The 20,395-nt window shown below is 49.3% G+C and overlaps 1 protein-coding gene across 1 annotated transcript in view; it reads left to right on the top strand.

Moving 5' to 3' along the window:
• The window catches only part of IQCA1 (IQ motif containing with AAA domain 1), a 180,070-nt gene that overhangs the window by 86,517 nt on the left and 73,158 nt on the right, over nt 1-20,395 (top strand). Inside the window, exons 9-11 of the mRNA XM_065930694.1 lie at nt 7,411-7,486; nt 18,843-18,949; nt 19,116-19,217. Of these exons, the coding sequence (XP_065786766.1) occupies nt 7,411-7,486; nt 18,843-18,949; nt 19,116-19,217 (285 nt within the window). The remainder of the gene's footprint in view (nt 1-7,410; nt 7,487-18,842; nt 18,950-19,115; nt 19,218-20,395) is intronic.

Genomic DNA, 20,395 nt, shown 5'->3' with positions numbered 1-20,395 from the left:
AGGCTGCGGCAGGTGATGAATGAGGCCCTGGGGCCGGGCAGAGCCTTCTGCTGAGAGAAGGTGGGTGGGTGGTCGTATCCGGGTGCTGCTGACTTGAGTAGATCTGAACTGAGCGCAGCAAGCTGCAGTCTAAGGTCCTTGCTTTGTGGCCGTGCCGTGGGAGGGGCTGGGCGTGGAGAAGGGATTGATTGAGGCAGCGAAGTCAGTTAGGCCCGGGGTGGGAGCAGCAGTGAGACCAGCAGAGGGGTGGCTACAAGGCCTGGTCCCACCCAGGGACAGGTGTGGGCTTGGGGTGGCGGGGCGGTCCGAGTCTGAAGTTTGCGTCCAGCCTCACGGGACACGATGCATTTAAAATCAAACATCGTTCACGAAGTTGAAAGAGAAGCAAGTGGGTTTTGTTGACCTTGTGGATTTTTTTTTCCTGAGAACGTGATAGAGGACAGGGCAGGCGCTGCTGGTGGAGGAAAGAGCTGGGCTTTTACAGTCAGCAGTGCAGCAGCCCCCCTATCCGGCTCAGAGACCCCCGCCCACCCCTTTGTGATAGCGTCTCCTTCCTGGGGCCACCTCTACCTGCAGGACCGTGACCCTCGCACAGGGCCTCTCCTCTTGACCCCAGAGCAGCGGGGAAGAGCTCCTGTAGGCACCCCATCAACCAAGAATCTGAGGAGAGTGAATGTCTCTGTGGTGTCTTTGAGATGGTTGAAGGCGGAGATGATTGGAAGAAGTTTTGGAGCATGAACTTGTAGGTTTCAGTGTCCCTCCTTGGATTTCCAATTTATTTGGGGCTTCATAGCATGAGAAAAGAGTTAGGGGCATTGTGGTAGTTCTCTGTAACTGTAGACAAGAGCACCTTAAAATAACTCGGACTATCAATCTCATATTCATTTGATCAGCTCACCAAGAAACTTTGCAAACATATTCACATTCAAATTATGGAAGTTCTCTATTCCTTTCCTGAATCCACCCGGGGATCCTCAACATGAAGATGGTGAAGAACAGAAGGAAATAGATGGATCCGGGCATTTTCTTCTTTAGGGACTGATGGGCTTCCAAAAATTAGTCTCTCATCCATAGGCAAGAAAGTGGAAATCTACCTAAGCGTCATACCTGATACAAAAACTAGCTCAAGATGTATCATGGACTTTAATATGAAGCAATAAAACCTGTAAATAAAAACCTTGGGGAAAAATCTTCAGGATCTGGGGCTAAAGAGTTCTGAAACCTAACATCAAAAGCGTGACTCATAAAAGATAAATTTGATCTCATCAAAATATTAATAGCAGTTTTTATGTTCTGTAAAGACCCAGTAAAGAGGCTGAAAAGATAGGCTATAGACTAGGAGAAAATTATTTTCATATTTATCTGGCAAAGAATTTGTATCTAGAATACATAAAGAATTCTCAAAATTCAACGGTAAGAAAACAAACAGGTCTTTATTTGGGATCTTTGGTTTTAAACCGGCCTCCCTGATGGCTCAGATGGTATATTAAAAAAAAAAAAAAAAATCTTCCTGCAATGCAGAAGACCTGGGTTTGATCCCTGGGTTGGGAAGATTCCCCTGGAGAAGGAAATGGCAACCCACTCCAGTATTCTTGCCCAGAGAATCACATGGAGAGAGGAGCCTGGTTGGCTACGGTTCATGTAGTTGCAACAAGTCGGATACGACTGAGCAGCTAACACGCAGAGGTATTCAGGCTTGCAGATGAGGAGATCCCCTTAAAGGGGGACCTTGATAGAGGAGAATGGTGCTGCCTCAAGGGCATTTTCTGCAAACCAATAGCAGTCTTTGCAAATATGCTTTCAATATCAGCGTAATTTCATTTGCCTCTCTCTGGACCTCATGTTGGCTTTGGAAGAGAAAACTCAAGAAAAAAGCACTCTGCAGTTCATCCTTATAGCTCTTGTCTTCTCTTTGTTATTATTCAGTGTTCCGTATGTTCAACCATTTGGAACTATTTTCCTTTATATATATATATATTATATATATATTCCCCCCCCTTGGCCGCACTGCACAGCATGTGGGATCTTAGTTCCCCCACCAGGGATGGAACCCACACCCCTTGCATTGGAAGCCCAGAGTCTTAACCACAACCACCAGGGAAGTCCCTGGAACTATCTTCAATGGTTTTGTCCTGTTCCTAACACACAGTCGCACAAATACTGGAGAGTCTTATCTATGTTTCCGCCAGCCATAAACAGACTTGGCTTAGTGTTAATTCTTCTGGGAAGATCCTTGGACCTGACTCTATGCAATTTGATTAGTTTGAAAGCTATTGTCTGTCTACAGTGCCCCTAGGCCACTTCTGGACTGATTTTTCACTTTTGCATCTAAAAGTGGATTGTAATTTCACCCTCAGTTCAGTGAGAGGTCATCAGCCTCTTCCCCATCAGAGCGACCTCACTCCCATCCCCAGGACACAGATCCTGAGGGACCCTTCAGATAATCTGAAAGCCACAAGTGATCAGTCTGACATTTGGGTTTCTATGTTAACAGATATATGCCTAGATGCATACCCCCATCTAAAAAACCTAACAGATGTGGCCCCACCTGAATTTAACCCCTTTCCACTGATCTGAGATTAAAAGACTCTTACTCCTTGGAAGAAAAGCTGTGACAAACCTAGACAACGTATTAAAAAGCAGAGACATCACTTTGCCAACAAAGGTGTGTATAGTCAAAGCTATGATTTTTCCAGTAGTCGTGTACAGATGTGAGTGTGTGTGTTAGTCACTCAGTCATGTCTGACTCTTGTGATGCTATGGACTATATAGCCCGCCAGGCTCCTGTGTCCATGGAATTCTCTAGGCAAGAATACTGGAGTGGGTTGCCATTCACTTCTACAGGGGATCTTCCCTGCCCAGGGATTTAACCCAGGTCTTCCACACTGTAGGTAGATTCTTTACCATCTGAATAACCAGGGAAGCCCAATGGATGTGAGAGTTGGACCATAAAGAAGGCTGAGCACCAAAGAATTGATGCTTTCTAATTTGTGGTGCTGGAGTAGATTCTTGAAAGTCCCTTGACAGCAAGGAGATAAGTCCATCATCCTAAAGGAAATCAACCCTGAATATTCATTGGAAGGACTGATGCTGAAGCTGCAATACTTCGGCCACCTGATGCAAAGAGCCAACTCATTGGAAAAGACCCTGATGCTGAAAAAGATTGAGAGCAAGAGAAGAAGCGGACAGCAGAGGAAGAGACGACTGAATGGCATCACCGACTCAATGGACATGAACTCAAGCAAACTCCAGGAGATAGCAAAGGACGAGGAAGCCTGGTGCGCTGCAGTCCATGGAGTGGCAAAGAGTCAAACACAACTGAGTGACTGAACAATGACTAGTCTGAGAATCCCGGTGTAGGAGAACTCCGAGGCAGGCCCCAGAGCTGGAGCCTAAAGGGTCCTTGGCATCCCAGCACCTAGAAATTTCCCCACACAGTAGGTGCTCAGGAAATGTTTACAGGTGAACAAGATAAGGTCATAAAGTTGGTAAACAAGTCAAAAAAATCAAAACAAACAAAACAAAAAATGCAGCTCAGTGGCACCAAATAAAGGAATGGAAATTAAAAGTAAATGCTTTGTTTCACCTACTCAGCTGGCATGACTATTATATCACTATGATTATGCTGTAACAGACAGACATCGCCTATACGTACAGAAAAGGAAGAAAAATGAAGGGTTCGTTGGATAAAAGTGATGGTGAGGAAGCTGTTTATTTCCTTTGATTTTTCAAAATTTTATCGCATTGGTGCCGTTGTGTTCTTGGCAAAATAAATGAGCATTTTTGCAAAACATGCAATATGGCTCTGCCGTCAGCTTGCAGGAGATGTCAAGGTGAGCCAGGCCCCCGCTCCCCGGACGTCCCTCACGGGCGTTTACACAGAGCAGATCCTCCGTGATGTCTACAAGATTTCTGAATGAGTGGGAAGGCTGGGCGTATCTCAGATCCTATTTCTTCCTGTGACTCACGGGGCCTGGGGGTGGCAATAGCAGCCCACTTAGGTCTGCTGATGAGACGGAGTCGGGCACGTGGGGGACACGTGACAGAGAGTCCTGGCCGGCCCGGGCTGGAGCTGGGAGCTGCAGGACCCAGGTCCGCGGGGACCAGCTCCCCTGTGCACCCCCTTCTCCACAGAAGGCCGTGTGATGACTGGGAGCCATGTTTCCACCTTGCTGCCCGCTGGCCAGTCCAGCTGTGTATCCCTGCCCCAGTGCAGAGGGAGTCAGCGTGGCTGGCCAGAACCAGCCTGGTGCTGGTTCTTTATAGGGTACGAGCATCAGAAAAGTGGGATCCCCCTCCACGGGGATCCCACAGCCCGAGAGAGCGGGAAAGTCAGGCGCACAAATAGCCGGTCATCTACATGGAGAGGCAGGCGCCGGGAAGGACAAGCAGCCTCAGGGGCAGGCTGCTCCCTGAGAGGCAGGCCTCTCATGAGAACTCTCCCCCGTCATTTGGCTGAGCTGGGAGTCGTGGCCGAGAAGTTTCCATCAGAGAGGGAGATTGGTCAAGGTGGGTACCCTGACGATGCAAGTGGACTTGTATGACCCCTTCACAGTGAAAGATTCAGGGAAAAAAGCAATGACTTTGGAGTTGAAGTGGGAAAACCTCCTCATGGCATTTCTCTCTCACAGTAATTGTCAAAAGGGGAAGTGTTCAAAACAGCAGCCAAAGGCAAAGATCCATCCAGTAAACTATTGACCAAAGAAAGAGCCATCTCTAAAAAGGAAGGCAGAAACGTTCCATGTGTTTTCATTCTGGTTAAAAGGTGTCTCTCGAGTTGCCCAGTTACGTCATCACTGTGTGAAACGTCATGGGAACCGCTAGCGCCGTGGTCATTCTGTGCAATCGGGATCAGGTGTTTTCCCAAAACCGGTCCTGCAGTGTTTTGCTTCCCTTGAGAACTTGATATTTATTATAGAAATAAAGCTGTGCAAATAGAATCATAAATCTCATTTTTATTTACATGTGTGAAACACCTATTTAGGAAACAGGCTTGGTGCTGGCTCTTTACAGGGTCCGAGCATCAGCAAGATGGGATTCTCCTCCACGAGGGCCCCAGAGCCCGAGAGAGCAGGAAAGTCAGGCGCACAAATAGCCAGTCATCTACACGGGGAGGCAGGCACCAGAAAGGATGAGCAAATCCCACCGAGCCGCAGAGGGTCCTGTCCACCTGGGAGAATCCAGGACGGCTTCACAGGGGAGGGGACATTGGCCTCGGGCCTAAGGGGGATTTCCCGCAGAAGAAGATGGGAAACTGAATCCTGGTCGGGGTGGGGGGGGCAGCCCTCACCCCCTCCAGCCTCATCCCGCCCTCCAGCCAGAGTCATGGCCCGACGAGCAGATGCAGAAACATAGGACTTCTCCTGGGACCCCCGGTGGCCACCCTGCTCCCAGACCAAGGTCACGCTCTCTGAAGGCTCATGGGCCTTGCAAGGTCCGTCCCTGCTCTGTCTCCCAGCCTCCTGTCTGTCTAGACGCTCACCCCTGTCCCCTACACCCTGCTCTACTGATTTTCAGCTACCCAAAGCAGCCCAGCCTCCCAGCTCAGACCCCCATGGACTGACTGGTCCCTCTGTGAAAAGTGCTTCTGCAGCTGTGCTCCCTTCCCTGGAGTAGCACTCCTCCTCCTTCCCCATTCCCTTCCTTCCTCCCCCTCCTCCCCCTCCACCCCTTCCCCTCCTCCCTTACCCTTTCCTCCCCCTCCCCCCTCCCCTCCCCTCCTCTTCCCCCATCCCCCTTGTCCCCTTCCCTGTCCTCGTCTCCCTCCCCTTCCCCCGTCCCGTCCTCCCCAAATACAGACTGACCTGAGTCTCCCAAATAAAAGGGCAACAATACAACAACATGCAGGTCAGTAACGCATTGACTCTAAAAATACTAAAGATCCGCGAATGCTTATTGACCCCTGGAGAGAGAGAAGGATGTACATCTCTGAGAAGACTAATTAGTTATTTTAGGTGCCCCTCCGCCCATGAATCATTTCTTTCCTCCAAGGACACGCCTTCATCCAGCACTGTCACTTTCTTGTTTCTCTGGCTGATTCTTCTCAGAGGACCGGGTGTTCTGGGCAGGCAGGGGTGGGTCTCCTGCCCCAGTGAGAGCTGTGACCTCCTGTGGGTACTCAAAGGTGCGTCAGTTGCTCCATAGGCTTGAAGCCCCCAGCATTTCTGGGTCCAGGTTCTCTCCCAGGTTCTGCCAGGCAGATGGCACATTTCATGAGCTGTGGTTCAGGCAGGTCTTCCGTGACCCCATCCCAAGAAGTGAGGATCCTTCCAGAGGCCTGACTCCCTTCGGGGCGCTCTCATCACTCCTGGGAGCTGTCCTTCCTGTATCCTCCCGACAGCCACGTGGAGTCAGGGCAGGAGAGTGGGGAGGGAGCCGGTACGAGGGCGGGCGCTGCCCAACCACGAGGGCGTGTGGCCCCGGGGTCCCAGAAAGGAGGGCACGTCCTCTACCCTGACCCACCAGAGCAGCTTGTCCTTTTCTTGCCGCTCCCCCCAAGCCACACAGAGAGCTTCACGTGCTTTGGAAAACTCCCCATGGACATCATGTAGACAAGCATCCTTCCTTTGTCCTTTGTCGGGAGACAAGAACCAGGTCAGCAGGCACTTGACGCTTCATACAGTGTAAACATGATGGCCCAGAAATGTCAGTTGGGGCTTTGCAAGATCTGGCTGTTCACGGTTGAGAGCAGCCCTGGTGGCGTAGGGCGGGGGGTATTTCTGCTGGGCATCAGGGCAGGGCCTCTGCCTGCAGAGCTTGGGGTCCCTGCAGCTCTGACCTGGCTGCTCTGGGTGGCTGAGCTCTCTCTGCAGCGGAGGCCCAGGGCAGGGAGGCGGACAGGACCAGCCTCTAGGCAGGAGGCCGGGTTTCCGGCTCAGGCTGAGGCTCAGGACTGGCTTCCTGGCCCGGGGAGGGGACAGGCCAGCAAAGAAAGGAGCAGTCCCGGGCTCCGGCAGAGCCCGACCTGTCAGGTAGTGGAGCAGAAGGCCGGTGGGGAGCAGCCCCGAAGCTGGGTCACGGGAACATGGCAAAGGGAAGCGGCAGGACTTGGATGGGCAGCAGTTCTCGGAGCAAGGAAGGAGCTGGACCTCAGAGGACAGGACCCAGCTCAGGGCGTGGGGGCACCCCAGGGAGGTGCCTGAGTCAGGAAGGCCCCTGTGAGCCCGCCGGTGGAGCCAAGTCTCAAGCCATCCCCGCCCTGGTCAGTGGACACAGCGCCCCCCGCTCAGACTGTCAGCAGGGGAACCGCCCAGGTGGATGGACGAGGGGCCGGCCCTTCACCCCACACACCAGGAGCGAACACGTGCTCTCCGCAGTCACCGTCACCATGTATGTGCGCGCCGTTCCGTGTCTGATCGCAGCAGATAAGCTACGCCTCTCGTTAACGGGTGTGTCATTCTGCTCTACCAGGAAGAAGATGAGATGTGGAAAATGTCACCGAGTGTCTTCCTTCATACGATGGAGGAAGGAAATAACGTCTACAAAGGTCAGTTTACCAGGACGGGTGTGCAACTGGCGTGTCCTTGTTGGGCAGACATCAGTGCCCAGTCGTGAGAGGCTTTTGTTGTGTACTCGCTCAGTCGTGTCTGACTCTGCGTCCCCGTGGACTGCAGAACATCTAACTTCCCTGTCCATCACCATCTCCTGGAGTTTGCTCAAACTCCAGAGGTTGCAAACATGCAGTTCACTACGAAGTCTGTCTGTCCGTCTCGCTTCTAAAATTGCTTTGAGTGGCTTCAAAGCATATAGGTGGTAAAAGAGCAGGATCAGAATATGTCTCAACCTCTGGTCTGTTTTAAACCCTTGAGACATCAGCTGAAACTTCTCTTACTTGGAAAGAAGGGGAAGAAGGATTTCCCCTGGATTGTTTAAATTAAGAAAATCAGTGCCGTATGTACAGTAAAATGTTGTAATCCTATTAGACTAAGACACATGCCTGCACGCTGACACTTAATTCTTTTGTCCCATGTTCAGAATGTAATCTGGCTCTTTCGGCAAGTGTATGAACTGGCCTTTGAGATGTTCTCATTATAATTTACTGGAATGGTTGTCCAATTCCTTTGGTTCCACTCCACCCTCACAATAAATCCCAAAACAGAATGACCTGCCAGGGTGACCCTGGTCATTAGTGCTATTTGAAAACTCCTGAGAAATGCCATAAGGGTGTGAAGTAGAATATTTCCACGCTTGAGTCACGCATGTGGCTCCTTCTTTATCTGGCCTTAGCTGGACTGCAGTGGGACTGTTATTTACTTAATATGTATTTTTAACTGATGCATGGTTTCTACCCCCAGTTAGTTGAGCCTCACCCTTAGCAACTCTATCAGAGTCACGGCAGGTTTGATGGGCTGGCTGGTTCAGTAAAATAAGAATGTGTGTGTCCCTCCTCCAGTTCTCTCGCTCACCACTAGTGGCCAGGGTCCCACTTGGCCAGAAACGCAGAGAGAAGACAGAAGCACTGAGAAAGGATGACCTCGGAAGGATTTGGCAACTGCTTTAATGGGGGAGGGAGAAGGTCAGAGGGTAAATTAGCATTGATGACGCGCCCACGACATGGAAGGCGTGTTTTCACGCCCATCTCACTTCTCTTTACAACAACTAGGAAGACATAAGCATCACTCAGCCCAGTCAGCAGGTACGGTCGGAGACCTGCCATCATTCAAGCTGAGAATATCAACTCTTCCCTTTTCTTTTCCATTATTGTTTATTACAGGATGTTGAATGTATCCCCCTCTGCTGTGTACTGTAGGACCTTGTTGTTTATCCATCCTGTATATAATAGTGTGCTCTGCTAACCCCAAACTCCCAATCCAACCCTCCCCCACCCCCACCCACCTCGGCAACCATACATCTGTTCTTTATGTCTGCCAGTCTGTTTCTCTTTTGAAGATTAGTTCATTTGTGTCATATTTTAGATTCCACATATAAGTGGTATCATATGGTGTTTGTCTTTCTCTTTCTTACATCACCTAATATGATAATATCTAGGTCCATCCATGGAGCTGAGAATGGCATTATTTCATTCTTTTTGTGGCTGAGAACTATTCCATGGTACATATGGGAGAGATCTTCTTTATCCATTCATCTGTCAGTGGACATTCAGGCTGTTTCCATGTCTTGGCTACTGTAAATACTGCTGCTGTGAACACTGGGATGCATGTATCTTTTCACACCGTAGCTTTGTCCAGATGCATGCCCAGGAGTAGGACTGCAGGATCACACGGCAACTCTACTGCTTCTGTCAAACGTCCGCTCGCTTACATGTTCCCTCAGCAAACATTGGCTGGCTCCGGTGGGCAGGTGCAGTGCTCGCCTGGGGGTGCACGGGTGCCCCATGCCATCCGAGGCTCACTACACACCCAGGGGCGGAGCTGGTGGGCGGGCGGGGACAGTGGCACCAGCTGGCTGGCTTGTTGGTCTGGCCACAGCCACTTCCAGGGGACCTGGCTAGGAATCGCGGTAGTCCATGATTCCTACAGAGTCCAGGCCCGGCTGGGGTGCCCCTGGAAATCAGGGCTAGGCCCCACACAGAAACTACCCTTTGTCACGGGACATTATGTACTGGTCTGCACACAAGGTCTCTTGTCTCATATTCAGTGTATCTATCACCAGCCTTCGAGATACCTTCCAGGCCTTTGAGCTGTCAGCTCATTTGCTTCTAAACACCCCCCCCTTTCTGGAGCCCTGCTGGCTGTCCTTGGGGCTTCCTGCCTGTCTCGCCTTCATTCTCCTGTTACTCTCTCACCATGTGGAGCCCAGCCTCCAGGGGGTCCTGAGAGCAGCTGCCAGTGCGGAGGGAAGTCTCGGGTGCTGGGTACATCTCAGTAGTGTCTTACACTTGAGAAATGGAGTATTCCTGCCACATCAGTAAACACAGGTGTCACAGCCATCAGCGGTTCCAGCCCTCCAGATGTGAATTTCTGAGCCCTAAGGGCACTCAGGAAGGAGAACAAATACCTGTTTGGTCTGGCAGCCGTGAGGCGGTGGCCACTCCCTATGGTGAGCACCGAGGAACTTGGGATGTGAGACACACAGGACGCCGGGCGACGCGGCCCCAGAGAGCTGAGATGCATGTGAAGGAATAACTTCAGCGAGCCCAGACTCTTGCATCTTCCTGTCCACAGAACAGTGCTAAGTTCCTTAACTCGAGATATCTGGCTTTCTTTAATTCACAAAAATGCTTTTAACGTTCAGACTACCTGCCCTTTGTTGGAAGACTTCTTTACATCTGTGTCTCTTTTGCTGTCTCACATTTAGGGTCATCGTTAACATCTTTCTAAATTCCATGAGCATTTTTTCACGATCAGGACTCAGAAAGCCTGGCTCCCTTCACCTCTGATCGTAACATCTTGGTTGAGGAAAGAAAAGTGGGAGAGAGCAAAATCCTCCTCTACCTTCACAGGGAGTCAGGCGCTTGGATCAGGAGCTTCTTGATGGGTCAAGAAGCAGATTGGAATCCACATATCCACACTATTGATACTGTGTATAAAATAGACAACTCATGAGAACATACTTTATGCATGAAACAGGTGACTGATGAGAACATAAATAGACAAAAACAATAGAATGGGAAAGACTAGAGATCTCTTCAAGAAAATTAGAGATACCAAGGGAACATTTCATGCAAAGATGGGCCCAATAAAGGACAGAAATGTTATGGCCCTAACAGAAGCAGAAGATATTTAGAAGAGGTGGCAAGAATATATAGAAGAAATGTACAAAAAAGGTCTTCATGACCCAGACAATGACTATGGTATGATCACTCACCTAGAGCCAGACATCCTGGAATGTGAAGTCAAGTGACCCTTAGGGAGCATCACTATGAACAAAGCTAGTGGAGGTGATGGAATTCCAGTTGAGCTATTTCAAATCCTGAAAGATGATGCTATGAAAGTGCTGCACTCAATATGCCAGCAAATTTGGAAAACTCAGCAGTGGCCACAGGACTGGAAAAGTCAGTTTTCATTCCAATCCCAAAGAAAGGCAATGCCAAAGAATGCTCAAACTACCGCACAACTGCACTCATCTCACAAGCTAGTAAAGTAATGCTCAAAATTCTCCACGCCAGGCTTCAGCAATACGTGAACTGTGAACTTCCTGATGTTCAAGCTGGTTTTAGAAAAGGCAGAGGAGCCAGAGATCAACTTGCCAACATCCGCTGGATCTTTGAAAAAGCAAAAGGGTTCCAGAAAAACATCTATTTCTGCTTTATTGACTATACCAAAACCTTTCACTATGTGGATCACAATAAACTGTGGAAAATTCTGAAAGAGATGGAAGTACCAGACTACCTGACCTGCCTCTTGAGAAACCTGTATGCAGGTCAGGAAGCAACAGTTAGAACTGGACATGGAAAAATAGACTGGTTCCAAATAGGAAAAGGAGTACGTCAAGGCTGTATATTGTCACCCTGCTTATTTAACTTATACGTAGAGTACATCATGAGAAGTACTGGGCTGGAAGAAGCACAAGCTGGAATCAAGATTGCCGGGAGAAATATCAATAACCTCAGATATGCAGATGACACCACCTGTATGGCAGAAAGTGAAGAAGAACTAAAGAGCCTCTTGATGAAAGTGAAAGAGAAGAGTAAAAAAGTTGCCTTAAAGCTCGACATTCAGAAAACAAAGATCATGGCATCCAGTCCCATCACTTCATGGGAAATAGATGGGGAAACAGTGGAAACAGTGGCTGACTTTATTTTTGGGGGCTCCAAAATCACTGCAGATGATGATTGCAGCCATGAAATTAACAGACGCTTACTCCTTGGAAGGAAAGTTATGACCAACCTAGACAACATATTAAAAAGTAGAGACATTACTTTGTCAACAAAGGTCCGTCTAGTCAAGGCTATGGTTTTTCCAGTAGTCATGTATGGATGTGAGAGTTGGACTATAAAGAAGGCTGAGCACCAAAGAATTGATGCTTATGAACTGTGGTGTTGGAGAAGACTCTTGAGAGTCCCTTGGACTGCAAGGAGATCCAACCAGTCCACCCTAAAGGAGATCAGTCCTGGGTGTTCACTGGAAGGACTGATGCTGAAGCTGAAACTCTAATACTTTGACCACCTCATGCGAAGAGCTGACTCACTGGAAAAGACCTTGATTCTGGGAAAGATTGAGGGCAGGAGGAGAAGGGGACAACAGAGGATGAGATGGTTGCATATCACCAACTCAATGGACATGAGTTTGGGTGGACTCCGGGAGTTGGTGATGGACAGGGAGGCCTGGTGTGCTGCAGTTCATGGGATAACAAGGAGTCAGACACGACTGAGCGACTGAACTGACTGACTATATGTATGAAATAGGTTACTTATGAGCACGTCCTGTATGTATGAGATAGGTAACTGATGAGAACGTCCTGTACCACGCAGGGAACTCTGCTCAGTGCTCTGTGGCGACCTAAATGTGAAGGAAATCCAAGAAAAAGGGGCTGCAGGAATAGGCCCAGCTGATTCACTTTGCTGTGCAGTGGAAACTAACACAACATTGTGAAACAACTATACTCCAATAAAAATTTAAAAATAAATTATTGGAAGAAAAGGCTGGGACTTAAGAAGAAGAAGCAGTAATAAGCGTGTTATCTAGACGTTAGGAAAGGAATAGAGAAAGAGCCGGAAGAGCCCCCATGAAGCTGGACCTTTGCGTCCTCCTCCCGCAGGCCCCTTGCTCTTCCTCCCACAAGCCGCTCACACTCACACCTCCGAGCTGTCGTGCCTTCTGTTCCCTTTGCCTGGATTGCTTGTCCCTTCAGGCCTCCCCTGAGACCCAGGTGGGATGACAATCTCCCGCCTCACCTGTGCCCACCCGAGAGCCGCAGTCAGTATTCACCTCCACCTGACTTCCAGGGGTGTGTTTCCATGTCCCCACAGGGGGGCAACAGGTCTACGAGGACCGGGCAGGTATATCAATCGCTCAGTCACATGCAACTGTTTGCGACCACATAGACTGCAGCCCTCCAGGCTCCTCTGCCCGGGGTATTTCCCAGGCAAGAATACTGGAGTGGGTAGCCATTTCCCTCTCCAGGGGTTTTCTCCCAACCCAGGGATTGAACCCAGGTCTCCTGCACTGCAGGCAGATTCTTTCCTGTCTGAGCCACCAGGGACAGGGCATGATTTTCATAATTTACAAATAAATCAGGTTTATGGATAAATCTGAATCTAGACAATGCATTTTAAATGAACAAATGTGGAGAAGGAAACGGCAACCCACTCCAGTACCCTTGCCTAGAAAATCCCATGGACAGAGGAGCCTGGTGTCCATGGGGTATCTCAAAGAGTCAGAACTGAGCGACATCACTTTCATCAATAAATTACAATTTTCAAACTCAGAAAAAAAAAAAAAAATGAACAAATGAATGTAGGAATAAATGCCCTTGGACGGTGTAACTGGAAGGCAGAGTTTTTAAAAAATTATAATCTTTTAAATTAATACTCTCTGACTTCAATTCAGTTCAGTTGCTCAGTCGTGTCCGACTCTTTGCGACCCCATGAACCGCAGCACGCCAGGCCTCCCTGTCCATCGCCAACTCCCGGAGTCTACCCAAACCCGTGTCCATCAAGTTGGTGATGCCATCAAACCATCTCATCCTCCATTGTCCCCTTCTCCTGCTGCCCCCAATCCTTCCCAACATCAGGATCTTTTCCACTGAGTCAACTCTTCACATGAGGTGGCCAAAGTATTGGAGTTTCGGCTTCAGCATCAGTCCTTCCAGTGAACACCCAGGACTGATCTCCTTTAGGATGGACTGGCTGGATCTCCTTGCAGTCCAAGGGACTCTCAAGAGTCTTCTCCAACACCACAGTTCAAAAGCATCAATTCTTCAGTGCTTAGCTTTCTTTATAGTCCAACTCTCACATCCACACATGACCACTGGAAAAACCATAGCCTGACTGTAAGGTACACGCATTACTTTGATAAAAATTAACTTGGGGGACATCTCACGTTCCATGGGAAGCCCATGTACCCGCCCAGCAAAGCTCTCAAAACAACCCACTCCTTGTGTGTAATTACCCTGCAATCCCATCAAGGCTAAGAAAACTACAAGCCGCTCGGGAGAAGGAAAATGAACCATGATTTTGCTCGTTGACTGTTGGGGTGTTTGATGAGATATCCATCCTGTCTTCAGTAACTTACAGAAATTCAGTGTCTTCATCTGAGCATTCTTTTCGTAAAAATCAAAGGCTTTCCTTCTCAAACGAAGTGTTAGCATTTTAATCACTGACTTTATGCCCCCTCTGTCCGCTTCTGAGCAGGTGAAAACTACGCCGGCTCTGGCTTCTCCCACTCTCAGAGGAAAAACTTGTTCTCTGCTACAGGAAAGAGCGGGCCGTTGTTTCCCTTTGAGAGCCATGAATAGCTTCCTGCATTTATAAATGTCCATGAAATTCTTGAAGGGATCAAGACGTGCCCTGTGCAAAAGTGTCATGGGGAAAAACAAAGTTTCAGTGGAAAACTAGGTCTGTTTACATAACCTCTAGGTAAAACCCACGAAGGCTGCTCGGAACTGCTTTATCTGTAAATCAGAGTCGCGGCTCCAGAGTGAGGATGTCACGAGGTGCCACTGCTTCCACATAAACAGTCGTATCTTGCTTTCCTTTCTGTTGAATATTCTGGGTCCCTTTCATTATTAAATGCATTGCTTCCTGTCTTATCTATCCCCTGAGAAAACAAAGTGGCTTCCTTTGAATAACAAAGCTATTTTGCTCTAAAAGATCTTAATAAAGCAGGTGGGTTTTGCTCGAGGAGATTTAATCATCAACCAAGATTCAGTCATCATCTGTTAGAAGAGAGTTGTTATTGTTATTGCTGAGTGTTGTTTCTTAGTCGATAAGTCCTGTCTGACTCTTTGCAACCCCATGGACTGCAGCCCGCCAGGCTCCTCAGTTCATGGGATTTCCCAGGCAAGAAGACTGGAGTGGGTTGCCATGTCCTTCTCCAGAGGATCTTCCGGACCCTGGGATCAAACTCACGTCTCCTATTCAGCAGACTGAGATGGTTGAATGGTACCCTGACTCAATGAATGTGACTTTGAGCAAGCTCCAGGAGTTGGTATTGGACAGGGAAGCCTGGCGTGCTGTAGTCCACAGGATTGCAGAGTCAGACATGACTGAGCAACTGAACTGAACTGAACTGAACTTGACAGGTGGATTCTTTACCACTGACCCAGCACAAAAGTCCCAGTGGTATTGACGAATAGAACATTTTAGCGCAGTTATATTTTCAAGGGGGAAAACTTACCATTTTAAACCCATAAAAAAGAATTTTAAACCCATATTATTCCTACATTTCAGAGTAAGCTTATGTAGATTTCAGAAAATGCACAGAGAAGGAGCAGTTGCCTTCAGGCCCATGAATTAACCGCCCTTCATGTACTCACACCTCACAAGCTCACTGCAAAATCCCCCTTCTGGGGGATTCAGGCCAAAGAAGAAACGCTCAGATATTTATGACTTTAGACATTTCTTCACATCAAAGGGGTGGTATAGACCATGTAGGCAATGCATTCTTGCCCTGAACACTGATGAGCAGGATAGCTCTCTCTTGCTGACAGTGTCCATGGGAATGACTATTCAAAGTGATGACTCTTCAGAGCCAGCTTTCCAGTCATTTCCTGTGTGCCCATCCCTGCCGCACCTGGCCGCCATCTGTCTTGTTCCAGCAGTCCCAGGCTGGCTACCTCCCCCATCGGGGTGGTGATTCTGCTTGAAGTGAGAGTCGCTCAGTCGTGTCCGACTCTTTGTCATCCCGTGGACTAGACAGTCCATGGAATTCTCCTGGCCAGAACACTGGAGTGAGTAGCCGTGCCCTTCTCCAGGGGATCTTCCCAACCCAAGGATGGAACCAGGTCTCCCACATTGCAGGCAGATTCTTTGCAAGCTGAGCCAGAAGGGAAGCCCAAGAATACTGGAGTGGGTAGCCTATCCCTTCTCCAGAGGGTCTTCCCGACCCAGGAATCGAACTGGGGTCTTCTGCATTGTAGGCAGATTCTTTACCAGCTGAGCTATCGGGGGAGCCCTAATTGAACTTTTTAAAAAAGATTTATTTATTTGGCTGAGTCTTAGTTGCAGCACACAGGATCTTTGATCTTCCTTACAGCGTGTGGTTCTTGGTGGCATTCAGACTCTTAACTGTGGCATATGAGACCTAGTTGCCTAGCCAGGGATGGAACCTGGGCCCCCTGCCCTGGGAGCGCAGCATCTCAGCCCCTGGACCACCAGGGAGGTCCCTCGCCTCACCTCTGATAGGTGTCCAGGAGGCACACCCCCAAGCCCCTCCAGCCCCATCATCGCATCCCACTGTCTGAGCCTCAGCGGTGGCTGGGCCACCTCTCACCTGGCCAGCCTGCTGGGGAAGAACCTGTGGGTGCATCAATTTTATGAAAATTTCACCACCTTTGTGATGTGTCATCTTTTTCTGATAAATCCACAGGAGTCACCCTGGAAAAGATCTGGGCACTTTCAACCTCATCTTTTTCAAAAACCTGCCCCTGAAACTTTGCATCACTGGTAGATTTCTCCTTCCCATCTTCCTAAGATTGGCCTAGGATTGGTGGAGCCCTGCGCGGGCCACACTGCCCTCAGTTTAACTGGGGGGAGACTGCTCAACCTGAGAACCCTTGCCAGGCCTGAAATCCAGACAGGCCAACCCCTCTGCCCAGGCAGCAGTCCAGGAAATGAGCCGGCCCACCAGACCTGTGTGAGGTCAGCAGTTTGTGATGACCCTCTTCGGCTTCCAGAAACCTCCCTGCCAGCCTCTGGGAGCAGCATCAGGGTGTCCCCCCAGGGCTTGTGCACCCAACCCACACTTCTGGAAAATCGGGGCTCCCTGTCTCCCTCCATTTGTGTCCTGTGTGGTCCTGACTCAGAGCCCTGTAAGAGGACATGCCCCGTGGTCCTGTGTCCTCTCTTCCACTTGCTAAAAACAAGTGTTTTTAAGTGTTCTTAGCACAGCCACTGTCCCACTGGCCCCTCGCCCCTTGGGGATGGAGATTGTTAATAAGCAAAGGACCACGTAAGGCCAGCAGCTGGTAAGTAGTAGGATGAGGGATCCCCCTGACGGGGTCCCCTGGCCGGAGCCTTGGGGCTATTCCCTGCCTGGCTGTGCACCCTTGTGTGTCTGCCTCTCGTGGCCCTGTTGCTCTGTCGCCTGGGATCTGCAGCTCCCACCACGTCTCATCCCTCCTCCTTTCCTTTCTCGCTGCTTCTGCTCACCCCCGGCCTCTGTGCTTTACCCAGAGATTCCACCCTCCTTTCTCGTCTGTGTGCCCACTTAGCTCTCTTGAGAATCTTCTCTGTCCTCTGCTTGCAGGGTTGACCCTTGGCTCCCTGTGCACCCAGACATGCATTTCCGTCTGTGACCGTGACTGTCCTCTGGGTGTTGAGTAAGTGCCAGCCCCTCCCTGCTTGGTCAGCTGTGTTGGGGGATACACTCCTGTCTATCTCAGGATCAGTGGTCACAGGGGAGGCTGTGCCTGCGAAGCTTCCGCCCCGTCACTCACCACCTGCTGTACAGACCTGGCACAGGCCCCCTTTCTTCCCAGTTGTAGCCATCGTCAGACAGAGGTGGGCCACCCCGTGGTCCTCGACTGCCCTCCCGAGCTGAACAGCATCAGTGCCCCCAGGGACCAGCTTCCAGCGAAGTGGCCCAGCTGCGTGGTGGTTGCAGGTTTGGTTCCAGCAGATTTTCATCACAGTCTGAACACAAATTCAAGGAAGAGATCTCTTCCCCAACTGGCGAGTCTTTTTCCCCTGGGAGATCCTCCAATCCCACGGCCAGGGTCCAGGGGTCTGCACCTTTGTGAACATTTGGAATTCCCCTTCTGAGAAAACAGCTTTATTTCCATTTATTCCAGTGATTCAAAATTACCCTTATTTCCTCTAACCATCCTCCTAACTGCCAGGGTAAGGCCAAAGGGACATGTAAAATATATATGATTTCAAAAACATCCCAAAAGTAATACAAAAACACAGCTGTTGAATTCGGGATGAGTGATGGGTACTTGTGTGTTCAGTGTTGGCTTTTAATAGGGGCCAAGGTAAATCACGGGTAAGCTGAACTAGCAACAAAGTCTCTCCCATTTCATTGAATCGTTTGAATAATAGAACTAATGGAAAACGTATTACAAAAACAGTTACCTAAAAAAAAAAAAACAGTTACCTGTAATTCCATAACCCCATAATTGTTGTTGTTGTTGTTCAATCGCTAAATCATGTCCACTCTTTGGGACCCCATGGACTGCAGCACGCCAGGCTCTCTGTCCTTCACTGTCTCCTGGAGTTTGCTCAGATTCATGTCCGTTGAGTCGGTGATGCCATCCAACCATCTCATCCTCTGTCGTCCCCTTCTCCTCCCGCCTTCAGTTTTTCCCAGCATCAGGGTCTTTTTCAATGAGTCGGCTGTTCACATCAGGTGGCCAAAGGATTGGAGCCTCAGCTTCAGCATTTCCAATGAATATTCAAGACTGATTTCCTTTAGGATTGACTGGTTTGATCTTCTTGCAGTCCAAGGGACTCTCAAAAGTCTTCTCCAGCACCACCATTGGAAAGCATCAGTTCTTTGGTGCTCAGCCTTCTTTATGGTCCAACTCTCACATCCGTACGTGACTACAATGGTACGGAAGAGAACCATTTGTTTCATACTTCGTTATTGGAGCTTTTCACGTTAACAGTTTTCTTCTTTATTTTTTAGACGTTGTACAGGCAGAGTTCTTCCATTTGGAAAGTGGAGAAGAAGGACATAGGGTGGAAAATTGAGTTTGTGTTATATTTCACAAAACTGCCTTCATTCGTCTTCAGGTAGAAAAAAATTCATCTTCTTTTTCTTTCTCCTTCTGGAGTGCAGACCTGTGGAAGAATAGAGACGAATCGTGGAATTTCCCCCAGGACTATGACCCTGAACTGATCAGGGAGGACAAACGGAAGGAGCTGGAGTCGGAGATCAGAGCGCAGGTAAAGCGGCTTTAATGTCAAAGTCCTAGTAAAGTCTTTGACTGCAGTGCTTTTTGATAACGTCCTGTTAGTAACCTACCCAGAATTTAAGCTGTTTCTAACCTCACAAAGAAAACACAAAGCAGGCAAATTGACCTAAAACATAGTATCTTTTCTGTTGACCTAGGTTGATGAGCTGATGAGACAGGAACTAAAAAACTTAAAACTAGCTGTGAACAGAGAGAAGGAACTATCAGTCAGACCAGGAAAGAAGAAAGGAGGTAAAAAGGTGAGTGATGCTTACGCTTGGAAGGCGGAGGGCGGAACTGAACTGTGACAAGGAGCCCAGCCCCAGCAGCCAGGACTGGTCCAGGCGGGCCTCAGGCAGACGCTGGCTGACCCGGGTTGATTTCCAGGAAACGTGCCTACCTGTGGTGACTTCCCTGGGTCCACTATGCACTGGTCCACCAAATGCATAGCCCTCAGGGTTGTGGGCTCGTAAGTGGGATAAATCTAGTCTGGGAGTGAACTCCCCACCTTCATCACTGCGGATCCGTGGTACCCAGGCCCACAGGTGGGATGAGAACTCTCAGAGGAGCTAGGACATGTGCCTCAAATGCCGACCTGTCTCACCCTGTAGATCTGTGGGGGGAGGCCAGAGGCAAAGAGCAGGTTCTTGGAGAGTCAGGGAATCTGATGAATTGAATTTTAAGTTGCCACTCATCCATCTCCCAGTGCTTTAGAGGCCAGTTAGATCCCAATATAAAGTGTTATGCACTGGGGTCTTGTGAGGTGATAGAAAATGTTCATATTGATCTCTGCCCCCACTTGCTGGCATGGAGCTCCTGGAACCCTTGTAAATTCCTAAGTGATAGGTGCACTGGAAGCCTCTTTTGTTACAATGAAGCAATGCTGGGTGGGTTTCTGGGTGGCTCCCCGGTAGGGACTTGTTACCACCAGAAAGACCAAGCCTTGATCAGAAGCCTGGAAATCTCAGTTCCGTCCACCCCATTCCCAAGTCAGAGAAGAGGAGCTGGACATGGAGTTAATACCTGATCATGCCCGTGTGAGGGGGTTTCTATGAAACCCCAATAATCATGGGATTCGGAGAGTTTCCAGGTGGGCAAACACAGCCACATGCTGGAAGGGTGGTTGTTGTTCAGTTGCTCAGTCGTGTCCGACTCTTTGCGATCCCACAGACTGCAGCACGCCAGGCTTCCCTGTCCATCACCAACTCCCGGAGCTTGCTAAAACTCATGTCAGTGATGCCATCCAACCATCTCATCCTCTGTCTTCCCCTTCTCCTCCTGCCTTCAGTCTTTCCCAGCATCAGGGTCTTTTCCAATGAGCCAGTTCTTCGCATCACATGGCCAAAGTATTGGAGCTTCAGCTTCAACATCAGTCCTTCCAGTGAGTATTCAGGATTGATTTCCTTTGAGATTGACTGCTTGGATCTCCTTGCAGTCC

This window comes from Muntiacus reevesi, chromosome 1 (genome assembly GCF_963930625.1).
Source record: "Muntiacus reevesi chromosome 1, mMunRee1.1, whole genome shotgun sequence".
NCBI lineage: Eukaryota > Metazoa > Chordata > Mammalia > Artiodactyla > Cervidae > Muntiacus > Muntiacus reevesi.
This window is presented reverse-complemented; position numbering and strand designations above follow the sequence as displayed.